Source organism: Centroberyx gerrardi, chromosome 5 (assembly GCF_048128805.1).
Source record: "Centroberyx gerrardi isolate f3 chromosome 5, fCenGer3.hap1.cur.20231027, whole genome shotgun sequence".
NCBI classification, from domain to species: Eukaryota; Metazoa; Chordata; class Actinopteri; order Beryciformes; family Berycidae; genus Centroberyx; species Centroberyx gerrardi.
In genome coordinates this window covers 11,631,614-11,651,355 of record NC_136001.1, presented here as the reverse complement: position 1 = coordinate 11,651,355, position 19,742 = coordinate 11,631,614, and the positions used below count along the sequence as shown (strand labels likewise).

The following is a 19,742-nucleotide window of genomic DNA, read 5'->3' as shown; positions in this document are numbered from 1 at the left end:
CATGAACCTAACACAGGAAGCCTTGCTTGCCTCTGGCCTCAACACATACATTTACTCACGCACGCATACATGTGCACACAGAAACACATGTGCATGCATGCATGAAAAACACACACACACACACACACACACACACATACAGACACACAGCACACACACAGGTGAGCACAATACCCAAAGACACATGCACGCACACAAACACAGTTATACTCATAAGCACACGCTTGCACACACCTACCCACCTACAAACACACACACATCCCTCTTGCATGTATCATGCCATAGTTTCCCCGGTTTCTCTTCTTGCATACAAATGATGGAGCTGCAGTCGGATGCCATGGTGTGCTTTGATTCTAATCTTTCCAGCATGCTAACTTTATCTGTTAAATTTATCTTTATCCTTATGTGGCCAGCGGCAATTGTTGTGGCACATGATGCCATGCAGTATGATAGGAAAGAATCAGCCAGGCCCCATTACTGTGAGACTAACACAGATGTTGTATTTTCCTCTTGAGAAGGACAGTATAAATACTGTAATAACATCATTGTTATCCACTTTTTTGAAGGTGAGAAAGCATAGCAGCAACAACACGCATTGCGATTGCTTGATCTCTGCAATGCACGCCGTTCCAAGGCATCTGCTCGCAATCACCATTTCGAGCGTTCCACTGGATGCATTCAGATCACATGCTATTTCGAACTGTCCAGTGGCTTTCACACTCAAAAACATGGTTAGCAGTTGGAGTGATGTATTCCATTGTGTGAAAGCTCCTGTAGTTAGAGGGTAAGGTCCTGCCTAGAGCTTTTTTTCAGTCTGGAGAACCTCCTTTTTGCTATAGAGAGTGTTCAGACAGGCTGCCAGAGGGCAAGAAAAGTAGCAAGGGAAGAACTCTGAGTCATTATGTTCATATTTCTTGGAGTGTTTCTAGCCCTCTATGGGACAGTTAGAACTAAAAAATGCCAGTTAAAACATCCCACACCAGTAGAGAATTGCCAGATCCTTTCACTGTGGGGGAACTGCGTGTCGATGTTCCCGTACCCCACGGATGTTGTAGATGCTGTTGATACGAGGGTGTTTGAGGAAATTCACAGCATTTCCCTGCGAGATTACCAACTGAACCCTGTCTGTTGATGAGAAAAGATTGTATCTGTACCCTCCAGTCTCTCTCTCTCTCTTTCTCTGTCTGTCTCTCTCTTGGCATGGAGGAACACTGATGGATATCCAGCGCTACGTCTTCACTCAGCCATGCTCACTTGCCCTCATATTTCCCTGCTGAGAGGTCAGCTCCGTTCGTGGCTGTTTCACAGGAGCAGCTTCTGCATCTTCAGCCATTCTGAGCTAACGGCTGGTACTTCACTGTTGCCTCTGCTGAACTGATCTGTTTTTATTCCTTGACTTGGAAGTTATTTTTCAAAATGAAATAGAAAGTATAAAACAAAATATTTGAAGCGTTTCATTCCAAAGTGAATATCATTTCAATATCATTTGAACGTGATACATTTGACTTGATAGTAAGTAATTCAAGTCTTTGCTTGACGAATTGATATTCAGCATATCAGTATGTCCAACCCCAGTGATGAATGGTATTATTTCCCACATTTTGCAGCTGTGAAAATGATAGCTGGGATGAACAGCGTCCCTGCTGCCTCGGGGAGCCGATGACCTCAGAGGTTAGCATTCTTGTCCGGGACTCTCGGGTCAAAATCCTCTCAAAATCTCCCAGGAGAAATACAGGAGCTAAATGGAGTGCAATGGCATTTCGGAGAATGAAATGATCGGACTGTCATTTGGGCCTGTAGATAAAGAAAATTGTACGTTTCGTTTTATGGTGTCCATGTGTGGTCCATCAGAGAACGGTTTGCACCAGTGGGAGTTTTCTTGCCACTCGCAGATTTGTTTTGAAGCCAAATAGCCCATCTAAAGGTAATAGCATCCGTGGTTGATTAACTTTATTAGATCTTTACCCAGTGGCCTCCTTCTCAGTTTCCGGAATGCAGGCTGATCAGGCGGGGGCTGTAGAGATGATTTAGGGTACCAGAGCTGCAGAGAGGGGTAATGATTTCTGGGCGGGAGTAGTGGAAAAAACAGGTTTTGGAAGTTGTGCAGTGTTATGAAAATGTCACCTGTGGACCTGGGGACAGATACCGCAGGTGTGGAATGCCTCTGAACCATGTGTACAAATCCTGAAAGGCATCTGTGTGTCCAGGAACACAAACGAGTTCATGAACACACACACCCCCCCCCCCCATTCTCCCTCCACACACACAAACACACACTTGACCCCTAGAGACTCACTCAGATCCAAACACACACACACACACACACACACACACAACCGCCACACACAGCCACGAACCCCACACACCACACAACAACACGGCACTCTGCTGTGTGTATGTGTTTACTGTACGTGTTGCCGCTCTGTCACTTGCACACTGTGCATGTCTTTGTTAGAGAAGCGTGTTCATGAGTCACCACTGCCTTTAGCCCAGGGCTCAGCAGCCAGCCAGCTGAAGGAGCGGGCGCATGCCTTCTTTTAGTCTCTCTAATACGCCATAAAGACATCATTATCTGGAAACATGTTGTATTCCAGGGCCTCTATTGTTAAAAAATGGTACAGTGGATGTGGATAGCCTGAATTGTTTCATCCTTGCTGTCGTATGCAGTCATTGGATGTGCAGTTCAATGCGCTTTATTAGGTGTGGCTTTTGTTACTGCCAGCTAAGCAATGTGTGGCTGCATGGGCTCTCCTCCTCCTCGCCCATGATGTTATCCTTTGTGTCGTGCACATACCAGCGCTGCCCATAGGGAAGAGGTGAGCACGCGAGGAACTTGGCTGATTAAGGGCGCATGGCTACGGCTGCCTGTGAATGCTGCGGATGCCTCACAGGAGTCCGAGCCTTTTGTCAGCATCAACTCCCTTTGAGAAGAATGATGAATAGAAGAGAGTGTGTGGGATCTTTTCTACATTCCTCACAAAGCATCGACCTTCCCTATCTCCATTTTTTAACCTCCGCAGCACCCGAGAGGTCGTGACGCTCTGTTAGCCGGGGCCTCATTTATAAAAAGTGTTTTGACTTGATTCCATCATGCGATGATGTCAAAGAATACAATAAAAAACACATTAAAGTGATATCTACGGCTTTTGTGCCTTGGGTAATGATATCAATTAGTGTTTTCCTTTAAATATATCACAGAAAAATGGAGAAAATCAATGTAATCTAATGATTTTGGCATCGGAATCAACGTTTCATAAATCACCACTTTGGCCTGGATTAGGTTTGTAGCTATAAAATGTGTCCATGGAAATCTTTTAGAAATGAGGCTCCTGGTAAGGCACAATTTACAAAGAAAAAATAGGAGGAGCATCCAGGAAACCATCTCCATCTCTTCTAACCATCTTTTAATTTTGTTTTAACCTGGCTGGAATAGCAGTTGGGTGGAGTTTACTGCATCAGGGCATTTCCCAAGTAAAATAATCAAAGAAAGATATGCTACATTGACTTTCAAATATGTGCCTGTGACTGTCTAATCTTTCTGACACTCATTATATTGTCCTATATTGTGTGGCACCAATCTGGTACTCCATGCTGGTTAAAACAAGTTCTGAGAATTATTTGCATATACCATTCGACCCATGTCTGCCCTACAATAACAAAGCTAAACTCAAGCCAGACCCCAGTCTCCTGCCACACACGCGTAGACAGACAGTAAAGGAGGAATCCCATCACCCCCTCCTTCAAAATGGAACAGCCACCCAGTGCGTCAGTAACCTGATTACCCCAGCTGTCAGTCTGAATAAGGCCAGGCTTTGGGATCCCACCATCCTCCGATCCTCAGGACGGGACAGAGCCAGTCCTCCTCAAGAGTCTGGAAACAACCTCGGAACAGGACGGTTGTAAGCGCACAGTGCGGAGGAAAAACGGTGGGGGTAAATACAGTCAGCAGGTAAGAGGGAGGTTAACAAATGAGGACTTTACTGATGGCATACTGATGCTTTTCTTGCTAACATGAGATCAGATGAGAGTGATGGGTTTACAGAATCTGACTATTTTTAGTTTGTCTGTGTATGAGTGTGTCTGCGAGAACCTGTATGTGTGTCTATTTTTGTGTATGAGTGCATGTGTGTGTCTGTTTGTGTGTGTTTGCATCTGTGTTTGTGTGAGTGCGTCTGTGTTGTGTGTGCGTCTGTGCATGTGCCGCATGTGCATACACATGCATACATACGCACACAAGAGCTTCTTGTTTTGCCTCTTGTTTCATCTCATCCTGGTTTCTTTTTTCAGTCAACTTTTCCATTGGGAATACTCCATTTCAGGCAGTTTGAAATCCATGACCACATGAGATACATGGGCGGATAAGAAAAGCACACTATGAAAGGGATATGTAGAAAGGAGAGAGTAAAAAGACTATCAAAAAAGTCACAGCAGACAGGATAAAGGAGGGGGGACTGTTTGAGGCAGACAGTCACCAAGGGGAGGGCAACAGGATACAACTAGTGGGTGGACCTCGATGAATGTAACTGTGCATTGACACACCAAGTCTCTCTCTTACATGTTTCCTCTCTCCCCAAATAGGAGCTCTTTGAATGAGTTGGACTCCTTTTGCGATCAGGCGGATTCCTTCAGTCCCATTTGGGAGCTATATCTCATTACTGTGTGTCTTACAACAACACCTTTGACCGGCTTTCTACAGCATTCATCTAGAGGTTTAAAAGCTCTACAAAGACTGATACAGCTGGACCCTGGATCACCCTCTGGACTGACCAGTGGCAATATCTGTACAAGTCGGACTATTGAGGGAAACGGAGGACTCAGAGTGTCCTACCACTGCCTCCCTGGCAGCTCCAAAACCATGGAAGGGTGCGCACGGGACGCCAATCCCACCAAGGTGATCCAGAGTCCAAAGCCTGAAATCAAGCACTCGAGTGGGGCTTCAGCACTGCCGGGGGTCAAAGTCAGACCTGTAGACCTGAAGCTGATTCGCAGCTTGTCCAAGTCGGACTCTGACTTGTTGGCGTCGCCGCTTGGAGAAGAGGAAGGAGGTCTGGCCGGCCGCAGTGGGTCTGTGACGAACTGCAGCTCTGGGCAGCAGACCATGGAGCGCTCGCCTTCCTTCGCCTCCGAGTGGGATGAGGTAATATTTGAGCTCTGGGGCTGGGAAACAAGTGGGAGGGTATAAAGGACAGAGGGAGTGGCACTGTAAGTGTTAAGGCATGGGCTGGCTTTCAAATGGAGTGTGTTATGTCCTCGAGAGAGAGAGAGAGAGAGAGAGAATGTGTGTTTGTGCGTATGAGTATGTGAGACAAGGAGAAAAAGAGAGATAGATAAAGAAACTGACTGACTGAGGATTAGTCTGGAAAAAAGAAAGAGACGGTGACAGGCGGAGCAGCACATTTGTACTGAGTGATTTAGAGAGGAAGGAAGGAAGGAAGGAAGGAAGGAAGAGGGAGAGAGAGTACAGACAGCAGTAGGAGAAGGAGCAGGAGTCCAGCAGAAGCAGAAACGGTATAGTGTAGTAACTTTACCCAGGCTGTCGGCGCAGAATGCCTGCAGGCGAGTGCTGAATGCATGAATGGCTTGATCACTTGCACCGACCTCCCTCTACCAGCGCCGGCATCCAAGACTAATTGGGCTTGCGCTGTCATTCCACATCCACTCAGTCCGTGTCTCAGGGGCCGGCCCACGCTTCCACTGTCTCCTCCTGCACTCCCCTGGCTCCCTTGCTCCATCTTGCGCCATCTACATTCAGCCCACTGTTAGCAACCCCCCGCCCCCACTGGCCCCAAAGCCTCAGTTTGTATTATTTGAGCAGGGGTGTCAATTCAGTACACCCTAAGGTATTGCAAAGTCCCTGCGTCTAATATCAGTTCTCACCAAAACTTCCAAACCTGCTTATATTGTCTAAATGTATGGAGGAGCAGTGACTGATGACTTACAGTATATTATTATTTGGTCAATACGATAAGTTATGAAGTCACCAAACTATCTTGCACCAATGCAAACAGCTTAGAGGGAAAATTATCTGAATCCTCCCATTCAGGGCGTTATATTATAGTAATACATTAAGCTAATGTATGGCAAGTGCCACATCACACTATACCCAACTGACGCCCGCATGCTATTGAGTTCATTCTCTTGTGTTGTCAGACAGAGTGCCTGCAAATACTTTAAGCAGCTGTGAAAAGCCTCTCAAATTGATATTTTTCTAGTGGCATGCATGAGTCAACCTCATTTATCCACAGTGTAACACAGTGGCGGTTCCTCATTTATCCACCTATAAGTTATGCATTTGCATATGCTGGTTTGTTCAAAGAAATGAATTGTTCTTGAGGAAATGAATTTCAGGACAGTGTAGTTAAGCTGTCATAGGCTCCAAGGTAATGTATTGAAAACATCTTAAAGAATATATTTATCCCTCCACCTCCCTGCAGCTTACGACTTGCCCCTTGTACCTATCTTATCATCAACAACTCCAGTATACTTTAGACATCTTGAACTTTTATTTGGCTTTGTGTGGCGCTCTCTGTCATCCCATCCTGTCCCCCCCCACCCCACCTCCCTGCCCTCTGACAGCATTGTTTACTCAGGCCATGTTGGGTGGGGTGTCCTGTTCTCAAGGGCATCCTGTTTTGCAGCTGCTCCCAAGTATCTGTTTCTTTTCCAAGATTTTAAGGGATTTATTTGGGTTGGGGACGGGACGGGATGGGACGAGGCGTGCGTGGGCGACGGCGAAGATTGACTCGGTTTGTGTGTATTACTCATGAAGAGATCGGCCGCCCCCCTCTAAACCACCAAACATTAGAGCGAGACAAAGGGCTGAGAGGGAGGTGCTTTAAGGTCAGATGCATAAACACGTGGATATGTCGATGCGTACGTGGAAAGAAAAAGGGAGTTCTATACAGTCTTCATTTTAGGCATGAAGCTGATGTTTTTATCCAGAGCAACTTACAGTGAGTGAGGATTTATGGGTTCAGTGTCTTGCTCAAGAGCACTTCAGTTATGGGACAGTGACTCTAGCCACTAGCCGCTCCACTGTTCACGCAAAAGAAATAATTTGCATATATCCGGTATGACGTTTGCCAGCCTCGGCTAGTTAGCCCGATAATTATACACTTGAATATGTGACGGTTTGTTTAATCTCCAGTTTTGCCAGACATTGGTGCAGCAGAACCTTAAAGTCTCCACTGAAAATTAAAAAAGGCACAATTATTCTTTTGTCTGGAGTCTTGTGTAATTGCAGTCGCTTTTCATTATTTCACACTGTTTAAGAGTGAAAGTGTTTGGTATTCTGTTTGAGCTGATGTGATGCGAGGGTTATAGAGCAGACATTGTCTGGTAGGCTATCAAAAAAAAAAAATTTCTGCCAATGCGGTGACGTTTTAGTAATAAAACGTTGGAAGTGGTTTTTATTATATGGCCTGTAGACTTCTAAATTTTAGATTTTGGATGATTGAATGGATGTATTTCTTTAAATGACCTAAGATGGATTCTTTTGGGGTGTGATTATACCACTATTCTTTTTATTAGCCTATACAAGAGCAATCTTGCAATCCAGGCACCATCACACACTTGGCGAATAATAAATGAGACGTGAAATGTATGATTAAAGGCCAGATATCTTCCCTACATCTGTTCAATACTCAGAAGGCAAAGTTTAACACAGCCACGTTACCGATGCTTGAATAGCTTCATTCATTCGTGTGTGTACTCCAAATTTCCCTGCGGTATTGGTGGCGTAATTACGGATGCAAGCTTTTAAAGTCCATGTAATATACAGTGTGTGTGTGTGTGGGTGTGTGTGTGTGTGTGTTTATAAGCTTCTTCACTTACCAACGGCTGTGAGTGTTTTACGTAACACCAGAAGATGTGCCCCCCTGGTGAAAATACCCATGTGGAAAGGTTTCATAGGAGATTTAAAAATTCTTCAATATTAAATGGAAATTTCTACGTCGTGCGTTACAACCTAGGGTTTAAATTCATGCACTTAATACATACATAATACGACCATTTTGAAATAGTGTGAGACAAAAACATAAGATATGTCTCATAATGTAACCTAAAAAAAAGTTAAAACTGTGTTAAAGATCTATGGCCACAATGAAATAAAAACAACCTCCAAAAACCTTTTTACGTTGGTAATTTCAGTTGAATAAAAAAAAAAGGGAGTATCTTCAAAGCACGTATACGCTAGTTTATAATTCATATGGAGAGCTACGGCAGAGCGAACACATCCCAAGATGTGGTTTGACAGATGTGGTACATGAATATGAGTGGTGGGGGGGAACAGCTCTGTCTCACCTGCCACATCGCCTGTGAAGTTTCTCACCAGGCAGAACGCATAGGAGACGCCGCGTCCCATCCAAGACCTCTGACGCTTGATGTTGTCATCCCACACGCTTCCAGAGTGACAGCAGCCATTTCGTGGTCGAAAACAGAGGGAGAATATCCCGGCTGTCTTGTGAGAACCGAGTAAATCGAGTTTTTTTTCTTGAATTAAAATTTGATTCTCTTATATGTAAATGTTATGATCCAAGGATTAGATTTATTCAAAACTCATTGTGTACTTTAAAAAATGCAGGGTTGTCAGTTTGAAAACTCAACACAAGGGTTTAGAAATTTCCACATTTTATAGACGAGCAAAAACTAAATTTTAAATGATTGCATCTTTTTTTATTCAATACATTTATACTTTTACGTCAGATTCTGAAAACTGATATTCTATAAAAAGCTATTAAGTACAGTTAAACCCTTTTTGGACCAAATGTATCTAAATGTGCTTCACAAGAGGGCATAAAATCAACAACACTAAAGTGTTAAAAGGAGGAAACTAAAAAAGTAAACACTGAAAAGAAAAGAGGTTAAAAAAAAATCCAGAAAAAAAAAATATGAAGAAATATTAAAGCATTTGTAAATAAACCCACAGCAAATCTGCTGGACTATGGAAGCCCCAAAAGACAAACCTAGTGAAGGGCCGCTAATATCTTAGCTAATAGCTAAGATAAACATACCTACGGAGAACTGTTGCCGGTTACCAGTCTCGTTTTGCCAGATTTTCCTCCCGCTGAAGGTCACATGTCCCACAATGACAAGTGAAGAGGTAGGTAGCAAGTTTACTAGTTGAACAAGTTTACTCGCTTCATTGATTCCGACATTACGAGAATTATTTTCAAGAATGAGAGGGAGAGAGCGCCGCTTTCAAACAGCGAGGGAGGAGAAGAGCTAGTTTAAAAAAAAAAAGAAAAGCTTCGATTCGGTCCGAGTGTGACAACAAGCTTTAGAAAAGAGGTGAAAACAGCAACACAGCTGGCCCGTGTGTGGCTGTTTGTTTGTATCATTAGGTCTCAAAAAAATCTCCACGTAGCACAAGTTAGCTTCAGGATTGGTTATAGGGTCTGAAATCAAGAGATTTAGAGATTTATGGTTTTCTTCAGGCAGCGATGATCTTGCATGATTGAACACCTGATTAAAAGTCTTACCATTGAAATCCTCCTCTCATCCTCCAATTGAATAGCCTCTGGAGTTTATAACCAAGTCTCCTTCCATCCATGTGGAAAAACACACCTTGAGAGATGAAATTTATGTTAATCTGACATTATCTGACATCAACTCTCCCAACTCTGGCTCACTGTCTGTCATGGGGGTTTTAAGAGTTTTAAGAATGTGGTTAAACTATGATTGTCCTCAGGTCGGTGACCATCATGAGCCAAATAACCATCAATAATAACAATAATCAATAATATTTTCAGAAAAGCATTAGTTTATGCTTTTATCCTTTAAAAGATTCCTATCATCATATGATTTAGTGGTGGAAAAAGTACTCAAATCCTTTAAGTAAAAGTAGCAATACCATAATGGAAAAATACTTAATTAAAAGTAAAAGATCTGCATTCAAAAGTTTACTTAAGTAAATGTATTAGTATTATAAGTATTAGCAGTAAAATATACTTAAGTATCAAATGTAAAAGTACTCATTCTTTTAGAGTGTTAAATTATTGATGCATTAACCTGTAAGACGTAATTTAATGTTGTAGGTCTAACTACTCTGTATTAGGGTTGTCACAATACTAGAATTTCTAACTTCGATAAAATACCCAGGAAAATATCGATATGCGATATCATTGTCGATACCATGGGGGGAAAAAATTATTTTCAATTTTTAAAAAAAAATATTGTTTTCATGTTAAAATATAATTTTAACATGAAAACAATATTTTAAAGTTGTCTGAGATCAAACAACACATTTTTGATTGACAGGTGTCGATCGCCGTCATGATTTGCTCTTTTTTATTGAGGGGAGTGAGCTTATACTGCACAAGCATGTGAAACATCATATTGCCTCCTGGCCTCTGCAGCATAGACTGTGAGCAACTAAGCAAAAAAACACAGACACAGAGACCCAAACTAGTCCCTTAATATCCGACAACGCAGGGGGAAATCCCGGTGCAAACAAGACAGATGGACGGACAGACAGACAGACAGCTTCTCCATAAGGTAGGCCCGATAAAACTCATTCAAAACTTTGCACTTACACAGCAGATTACCCTGCTCTAGTCATCAGCCTATCAGGACACTTTTAGCTTGTTGAAGCAACAGATACCCACCAATGATAGGGGAAAATCAGCAGGGCTAGAGTTAGTGGATTATTATTGACAGAATGATTTTAATAGGACATTTCAACGTCCGGTCGAGCCTTCTGACCGGGCCTGGACAATGCATCTGAAAACCGGACAGTCCGGTCGAAAACCGGGCATCTGGCAAACTACTTGATAACATTAGCTAGCTCTGTAGCTAACGTTTGGTTTGCTAGCTAAACTAAAACGGATGATGTGCAGGGTACATTAACGTTTGTGATAAATGTTTAATACTTCAGTGATGTTGAAACGGGAGCTTTCGCTAACCTCTCGAAATTCTTTATATAGACTGGCGTGTCGGTCCTTAAGGTGCTTTGCCAAGTTTGACGTGTTACCCCCCTTCGTCGGCACCTCTCTGTAGCATTGTTTGCTGACTGAGGCAACAACCCAGCTGACTGCTACTAGTGAGAGGAGGGGCTGTGGGCAGCGGTGCAGGGTGTGTGTGTGTGTGTGTGTGTGTGTGTGTGTGTGTGTGTGTGTGTGTGTGTGTGTGTGTGTGTGTGGCTAGTGGAGGCGGAGAAATAATATGTTTGATTTTTCATTAAGAGAAAGCACTGCTGGTATCGATACTGTTGCAAATGAGTATTGTATCCGTTTCAAATTTTTAGTATCGATACTTATCGAAGTGTCAATACTTTTGACAACCCTACTCTGTACTGTTGGGCCGTTTAAACTCTAACAATGCAACATATTTTATGAGCTTATCGCTTGTTTTGCATGTAAATCTTTATTCTGCAAAGTAAATACAGTAATTACAGCCGTCAGATAAATGTAGTGGAGTAAAAAGTACAATATTTCCCTCTGAAAGGTAGTGGAGTAAAAGTGTAAAGTCTCACAAAATGGAAATACTCTACTATAAAGTGCCAGTACCTCAAAACTGTACTTAAATACAGTACTTGAGTAAATGTACTTCGTTAGGCCTACTTTCCACCTCTGTGTGTACTATGAATTTACGTCATAAAGTTTTCTGTCAGCCTTAAAAGGTGAGTAAACTCTATTCCACAAATAAAAGGGTGGGTAAAATTAAAGTTTAGGCGGGTTTTCCCTCCACTACATCCCTGCTTACATCTATGAGAGAAAGCCGTGCAAACATCATGAGGACCTCTCTGACTTTCTTGTCATCATGCTCGATGGGTTTATTTATGCTGCGTGGTTTTAAAGTCATCAAATAAATGAAAAATCAAATCAAATCATGAGCATTGCTTGGCAGAAGTACTGTATGTCATGGGAGCCTCGTATAGTGCAGAGCTACCAGCCCATCTGTCTTTATTGACAATACTGAGGCAGTAATCCTGTTACCAGACCGGCCCCAGTGAAGCAGGCAGCCTTTTCTGTTAGTTTATGATATCCAGCCACCATTCCCATTATCTGTTCTGTTTTGGGCTTAGTGCCACCATTTATCCGCAGGAGACATTGGCTCAGCGGACAATATCGTACTCTATATCTCTACAGCGTATTGTTTAAGATTATTTTACGGTGTCTCTGATTTATTAGATAGCATGCAGTGGAAAGCGGCAAGAAAGATGGGAGGAAGGGAGGCGATGACATGCAGCAAAGATCAGGAGCAGTATTGAAAACGCATGCAACGTGAGTACATGATGTACCATGACGCCCCTCCATAGCAACCTGTTAACAACGCCAACAGGTAGTGCAGACGGCACACATCACATCATGGACAATTTTAATGGTGATTAGGGAGTTGAGTTGGAGCATTGTTAACATCCTTAACTCTTTGGCACAGGAAATAATCTACGCTTCTGTTTGTTAATTGACTGATGTATTTCATGGTTATGCACTGCAAAGCCTATAGCTGACAGTGATTAATCATGATATATGCAGATGGCGCATAAGGTTAAGTAATTTACTTTTGTTGATGCGGGCAACTTAAATTGATTATCCTGATAACTGTCTCTTGCAATTATTCTACAATGAAGGCCTGATGACACCCTCAGTTTCGTCTCTTCTCTCCCTCCTGTGCCATTTTGAAAGATGCAGCAGTGCACTATAGCAGTTGGCACAAGAGGAGCGGCAAGGAGGGAGCTGGGAGCTTGTTAGCAGATAGAAGAGCAGCGATGATAACTCCTGCCTTTTTTTACCAAGTACACAGTGACATCCACATTTTGAAAGGACAATTTGAACCACTGGAGGTATAGCACCAAGCTCAGATTTCCCAGGAAAATTAAAAATTCGACAAAAATGTCACAATTTTGAACAACAGTCACATCTGTCTCATTATGTTGATTTTCAGCTGAAATCACTGTTTTTAGGGTGTCTGTGTATAGATTCATTTCAGTCATCCAGGTAGTAAGATGTCCAACAAAAAATGAAAACAAAATCCACTGGACTTAAAATGAAGAGTTTCATGAGTTCTGCTTCTGATGGGGAATTCCCTGGCATTTAACCTCTGTGGGTGATTCACACCATTTTTGTTTTTAAGGTGCAAATGCTCTCTAAGATTGTCCTATTCCAACCCTTTATCATAGCTTTTTGTAGGACATCTCAGGTTGTTAGGTAGCTCAAGGGTTTACCTACCAATTTGTCCAATCTGAGACTTTTTGCCCTAATCTTGGGGCCTAAGTTAAGTCGAGCCCAAGCTTCAGAGGGGCTCATCTCAGGCCCCTGGATGGAGAATAGACCCATTTCACAAACATGGCTGACATACTTCCACTTCATTTAGCAAGTTATAGATTGGTTCTCACCATTGCCAGCAATGTAAAGAAGCCAACTTTCTGTCGCCTTCGATTTTGTCTGCAATCGCTTATTTTGTGTTTCAACACAATACAGGTGTTCTTTACATATCTTTCTGTTTCTGTTGTCAGACAACTGCTCGACCATAAAAAAAGTGATTTGAGGGTAACAAAACGCTAACTGGCTAACAAAGGCTAACAGTAATTTCTGTGCTGTTAGCATTTTGTGACCCTCAATCAAATCACTTTTTTATAGTGGTGCAGGTGTCTGACTGCAGAAACAGAAAGATATGTCAGTGACAACACCTGTATTGTGTTATACGCTGTGTTGAAACACAAAATAAGTGATCACAGACAGAATTGGAGGCGACAGAAAGTTGGCTTCTTAACATTGCTGGCAATGACGAGAACCAATCTATACCCTACTAAAACGAAGCAGAAGTACGTCAGCCATGTTTGTGAAAAGGGTCTACAGAGCCGTGCAGTATGACATGTGCAGAGTGTGCAGAGACCGAAGAACAGACCAACGGTATTAACGTGTATCACTTCTGAACGCGGTGCTATCACTCAGACATGAGCACCGCTGGTTTAATGATACAGTCCACTCAGAGCCCAATGTGCCTCATAACTGCACTATCAATTACATCTCTGTGTGATTAGATCTCTATGGTTGATTATTTCCATCCCGCTCCCTGCCATTCACTGGAACATAACCAAGCACACTCTATGTCAAATATATTCTCACTCAGCGCTATAGCTCACTGCTAAAGGTAACTTGACATTTCCCTTTCAATCCATGCTGAGTGAAGACTAGAGAATGGATTTTTTTTTTTACAATATATATCATACACTTTGCATACCTGACTGGGAATATATAATAAGTGCAATCAGACTGAGGTGCTACACACTCAGCCTCCCAAATATTAGGTAAACCTTTCTTATATTTATTTGCACCCCCTTTTGCATAATCCGTGCCTCATGTTTTCTCTCTGGGCTCAAAAATCCCTCTTTAACCTGATCCTAACTTAATCCTCTTCATCTATATCTCCCCCGCACGACTGAAGTGGATTTAGTCGTTGAAATCAATAAGGGATTGCAGAATTGACCTGGATTCACCTGGTCAGTCTATTTCATAAAAAGGAGCAGGTTTTCCTCATAGTTTGTCCTCTCAGTGAATGCTGTTATGGGAAAAAACCAAGTCAGGACATAAGATGGAGTGTTATATAGTCAAATATACATTAATCTGGTCACAACTGCCTTTTTTAAGTAGCAAAATATGTTAAATTCGAATCCCAGTGCCAAAACATCTGGCTAGTGTGATGTAACAGATAACGCTGCTTCTGCATAATATTCCGACATATTTCCACACTTTAATCGTAATGAGGCTGATTTGCTTAAAAAGCAGCTTTTGGACACAAGTTGTGATAAAGGTGCACTTAAGCTTAGATGTAATGCGGTCCTGGTAAGTGTGTGATATAGAATGTAACTGGGTTAATTCAAAGTGGAATATGTGAGGTCTGTATTGCTGGAGGCATATGCCATGCGTCCCACGTGCCTGACTTCCAAATGAATCAAGGCTTTTCCACAGTGTTGATGCCACTAGCGAAGTGCATAGGGCTTTTTCAAACACTAAATATTACATCAAATAACCCTGACTGTGTCTCTGGTGTCACTAGTGAAAGCAGATTCAGCTTTTCAGGCTCTCAAAGTCGGATGATTTGCAGATCATCACTGATTTTGAATAGAATACTGTACTGATTCTAAATTTAGTTCCCTGCCTGATTTGGAACAGTTTGCACTTAGAATTTCAATTGATCCCAGCCTACCTTGCTTTCAGTTCGCAAAACATACTTTGAACTACACTTGTTCTACAATATCCTTAGAATTTTCAATGTTAATGATATTCTACAGTACATTCTACTTTTCTTTAATATGGCTTGCACTATACATTTTTCCGCTATATGTCAGATCCTGTTGTCCTTGAAAGATTTGTCAGTATGTAGTGTGACGCTCTGTAGACAAATTCTTGTACATTTAACCAGCAATTTAAGTGATTAGTAATCTAATTCTGATTCTTATGCAAAACATGTGATCAGTCCCAGACGGTTTGCTTGAGCCGGTCTTGAATACTACATCTACTACAGACTGTCCCAGTCAAGCAAATCCCAAATCATTTTGACAATTTGACTCTTAGTTGGTGTTGAATAAGAGAGAGAAGGGACAGAGTTGGACAAGAACACATCTCACAACTTAAACTTATTATTCAGTTTTCATGAGTTTTCAAATATGCTATGGCTCTGGATAAAAACAATGTTCTTAATGATGTTTTGCAAAGCTCTTCCAATTCAAATGAAGCAAACCTGCAAATTGGAGGCATTGCAGGCACTGTCAGTTCAAATGCTGCAAACTCGCCTGAGTGGCAAGCTTTTAGCAATTGTTTAGTTTAACAGTTAGTTTAACAGTTTCCCTACTTATATCAATATTTATCAAGGGTAAAGAGTCCTATATATCAAATGTCAGCTCTTGATGAGATACTGTATCTGGCACCAGAAGCACTTTGTTGAAACCTGAACCGAAATTGAATTATCCAGTGAAATGCACAAAAGTAATAATGATTAGAATATGTCTGCAAAGTCTAGTGTATAAGTGTATAAGACTGCTTATACACTTCTTGCTCCAAGCCCTCAAACAATTATTCTCTGAGTTGGTCTGTGTAATCTACAGCATGCAGTATTGTGCTCACCTAACCTTGCAGTAAGCTGTTGCCTCGTCCTGTTTAGCTTACCGCAGGTCTGAAAGGGCAATCAAATACCCACTAAGCAAGAGTCGACAACAGCTCTGAGTCTCTGGAGGGTTGGTCTGTGCAGTTTGGACTCGGCTACCGGACTTCCTAGTGGGCTCAGTAGTTTGGAGTTTCAAAAGCTTCGCGATTGTGATTCACCATATCACCCCGCTGTGTTTTTGCTGAGCGGTGTGTTGGTCATTGAATTGCTGTCCACGTCGGGCTGTTGCTCGTAATCCATCATCGCAAAGCAGCCCGCCTCCTTCCCCGCTGCACTCCCAGCTGCAGCGTCCAACTCCTCACCTACTTCCTACCGCTTTCTCTGTGTTCCTGTAGCGTAATTGGTTTGGGGTAGTGCTCTTCTGTGAGGAGGGTTGGGTGACGGGCGTTGGGAGTGTAATAAATGTTTTGCATTATTGGAGTTTTGTTTTGTTTTGTGTTTTGTGAGCTCGTATTCATGACTAGTTGTGGGCTTTTTAAATCAAATGCATAGGTGACATTTTTTCCACAATGTTTCATGCTTGTTCTCTTAAACAGATTGAGAAGATCATGAACCTGATTGGAGCAGGCATTGAAACATCCAATAACAAGCAGCCCACACCAAGCACAGGTAATGGTTCACAATGTGTTTTCTATCTGTTTTACTATATGTGCATAATAAAAATGAATTCATGCACTATAGAGCAATTTTTCGGTGTCTAATTTATTGGTTAGTTAATGCAAAATGACAGCCAAACTATATACATCCTGTGACTGATTACATTTGTGAACGAGAAAGAGCTCTTGCATAGACCTGCTGTTCAATATTCAAACACACCTTCCGAAAGGATGGAGGGTTGTTTTGTTGTCCTCATAAGTCAGAGATTCAAGCTGTCATTTGTTTGGCGCATCATCGCTGCTCGTTGTTTCACAAAGTTTCCACTTTGTGAGAAATCTAATTCAAAATTCACCTTACTGTCATTTCTTTTTTCTGGAGTTATATCTCAATAGGGCTTGAATTGATGCTCCGCTTCATCGACTGTCCTTCAGGCTGTGCAGAGGGAGAAGCCAGCTGGCATCGGCTCAGTTTGTTTAGATTACACTCCTGAGTTGATATACTGTAAACCTCAGCTACTCACATTAGATACTCTGCCATAAGGTGATTTCATCATACAGTATTGTGTAACAGCCTCTGCTTCTCTGGGTCTGCCGAGGACTGCCTTTTTGAAGTCCTATCGTCTATATTTAGATGAAGTTTTTCATTAGTTATGTATGTTTCATGCACTAACGATCTGCTGACCACAGCGAGGTGTAATTCCACCCAAGCTGAAAGATAGAGCTGAGCGAGTAAAATGTCTGGTTATGGTGCAGGATACAAAGTGAGGAGAGTGAAAAATAGAAAAATAAACTGACACTGGAATAAGGACGCTTGTTGCTGAACCATTTAAACCTCCGGGCCAGCGTCGGATCAGATCTTTATATTAGCTCATACATCACAGCTCTCTCCCTATCAACCCATTACCAAGCAGGTCAGTGTATAGACCTATGTGCAATTAGTATGGCTATACACTGAATGGACAAAATGTGAGTAGTGTGTAGAGTGTATAGACCTATGCATCCATTGTGACTATATACTGACTATATACTGAAAGCTACAATCCCTTATTGATTTCATCCATCAAATGCATTTTGATTATGAAGGGATGATGTAGATGTGTGTGTGTGTGTGTATTGGGGGGGTGCAGGGTAAGGAAGAGTTTTTAAGCCTTGAGATAATTAAAACCTAGATTTTGCAAGCAAATAAATATCTTTGTAATGATTTATAGTGTATATCATCTCATTCCAGGCTGATAGCTTTTTAATGATGATATAATTATCATAAAATATGACATAATTTATTATAATTTAGGCAAAAGGAGATACATATTAGGAAAGCTTTGTACCCGAACTGTAATATATGGTCTACAGAGCTGTAACAGCAAGGCTGGTTTACATGGCAGTGTTAATTCATGGTTTTAATTCCAACTTGACTTACTGCACACCCAAGCACTCTTAAATTAATTGTTATCCTAACAATTAAGACCCGGGGTTGTTCCGCGTTGCATAACAGGAAATATGTTGTTTGTTTTTTATTCCTCGTATAGGTGTGTGCTATTTATAGGCCGTGTTTGAAGAACGGCATGCTGAAACTGTCCCAGATTCAGCTGAGTCATGCAGTTGCTGCTCCGATTTTATTCAGAGATTGTGCACAAGTAGCTGTGGAGGTTGAGAGGATGCTTTTGTTGCTGTTTTTGTATGTGTCGCTGAGTAAAGGGGTCACATTTCTTTCCCCACAATGTAATGAAAGGGAACAAACAGGTACCCTTCAGAGCCATCATCAGGAGAGAGAGAGCGGGAGGGAGAGAGAGAGGGAGAGAGAGAGAGAGAGAGAGGAGGGGGATTACACAAAGATGGAAAACCAAATTGTCACTCTTCATCCCACCTTTATCTTTCTATTGTGACAGAACCAGAAGAAGCCTTATCCTCTATCCCTCCCTTCCCTTATTTTCCTTCCATCCATCTATTCCTCCTTTACTGTCCCTCTTTTGAACTCTTATATCATTTCCTTGAGATGGCCTGGAGCCAAGCACTGCCAATTAATCTTCAGGTAGCAGATTTCTGAACATCAGATTGCTGTGGCATATCGCCACGAAAAACAACCCTGCAATTTTGTGCCATTCTGCACGCTCAAGGATGAGGCTGTTTGTGTTGTGCGCCCGTGAAGAGTGCCGCGATTGTGTGCTAAGAGAGCACTGAGTAAATGAGCTTAAAAAGAGAGAGGGAGTGGAGAGAGAGCTCAGCTAACAGCACACAGGAGGCATCAGCTCGGTTTGTGTACAGGCACACTCTGACGTTCAAAGGAAAAGAGTCCGTCTTCAGTTTCCCTGAATTAATTCAGCTTTGCGGCTCATTTTCTCCAGTGCTCGGGTGTGTTGACAAGGAGCTAGTGCTTTTCTCCTGCTCTGATAAAGAGGCACGACTTTATCTAGGCACAACCTCTACCTCTCTCGGTAAAGTCTAGACCTAGACCTAGCTGTGTTCAAACAGCACAGAAACCCAACTGGATAAACTGGACGGCTCGGCCTGGTTAACAGGGGATAAGACAGTGACCCACTTCCCCCCCATAGAGGAGCATTGGATACTCCATCAGTCAGTAATTAGGTCCCGCTACTGTGGGAGGTGTTGCTGTCCCAAATGAATGGCGGTAATTGGACGGGGATGGCTGGTATTTTTAACAGTCTTTGTTTGAATGATGTAGTGTAGGAGCTGACTTTGGTATGAGGCTCAGGAGGAATGAGTAAAGAAGGAGGAGGAGGAGGAGTTGGGGGATCTCGTAGTGAATCATAATTAGCCCACTTCAATCCTTTTTACTTCCTATTACCATCTTATCTCCCCCATATGTTTCATCGCCTCCCCCTCTCTATTAGTCTTTTTTTGTCTCTTATCTATCTCCTGCTCATTCTATCTCTCTCTGTCTCTCTCTCTCTCTCTTTCTATCACTCCTCTCAGCCGGAGCAAATCTGACAGCAGCTACTGTTCCTGATAACGAATGATGAGCATTGGTCCTTGTGGATGACTGACGGGTCATGGAGATCTGACCTGGCCTTTTACCTGATCGTT

The 19,742-nt window shown here is 42.3% G+C and overlaps 1 protein-coding gene across 1 annotated transcript in view; it reads left to right on the top strand.

Moving 5' to 3' along the window:
* The first annotated feature begins 5,011 nt into the window (after window positions 1-5,011).
* Window positions 5,012-19,742, top strand: part of anks1ab (ankyrin repeat and sterile alpha motif domain containing 1Ab) — a 38,192-nt gene continuing 23,461 nt past the window's right edge. The window contains exons 1-2 of the mRNA XM_071903897.2: window positions 5,012-5,137; window positions 16,641-16,713. Coding sequence (XP_071759998.1) covers window positions 5,099-5,137; window positions 16,641-16,713 — 112 coding nt within the window. The 5' untranslated portion in view covers window positions 5,012-5,098. The remainder of the gene's footprint in view (window positions 5,138-16,640; window positions 16,714-19,742) is intronic.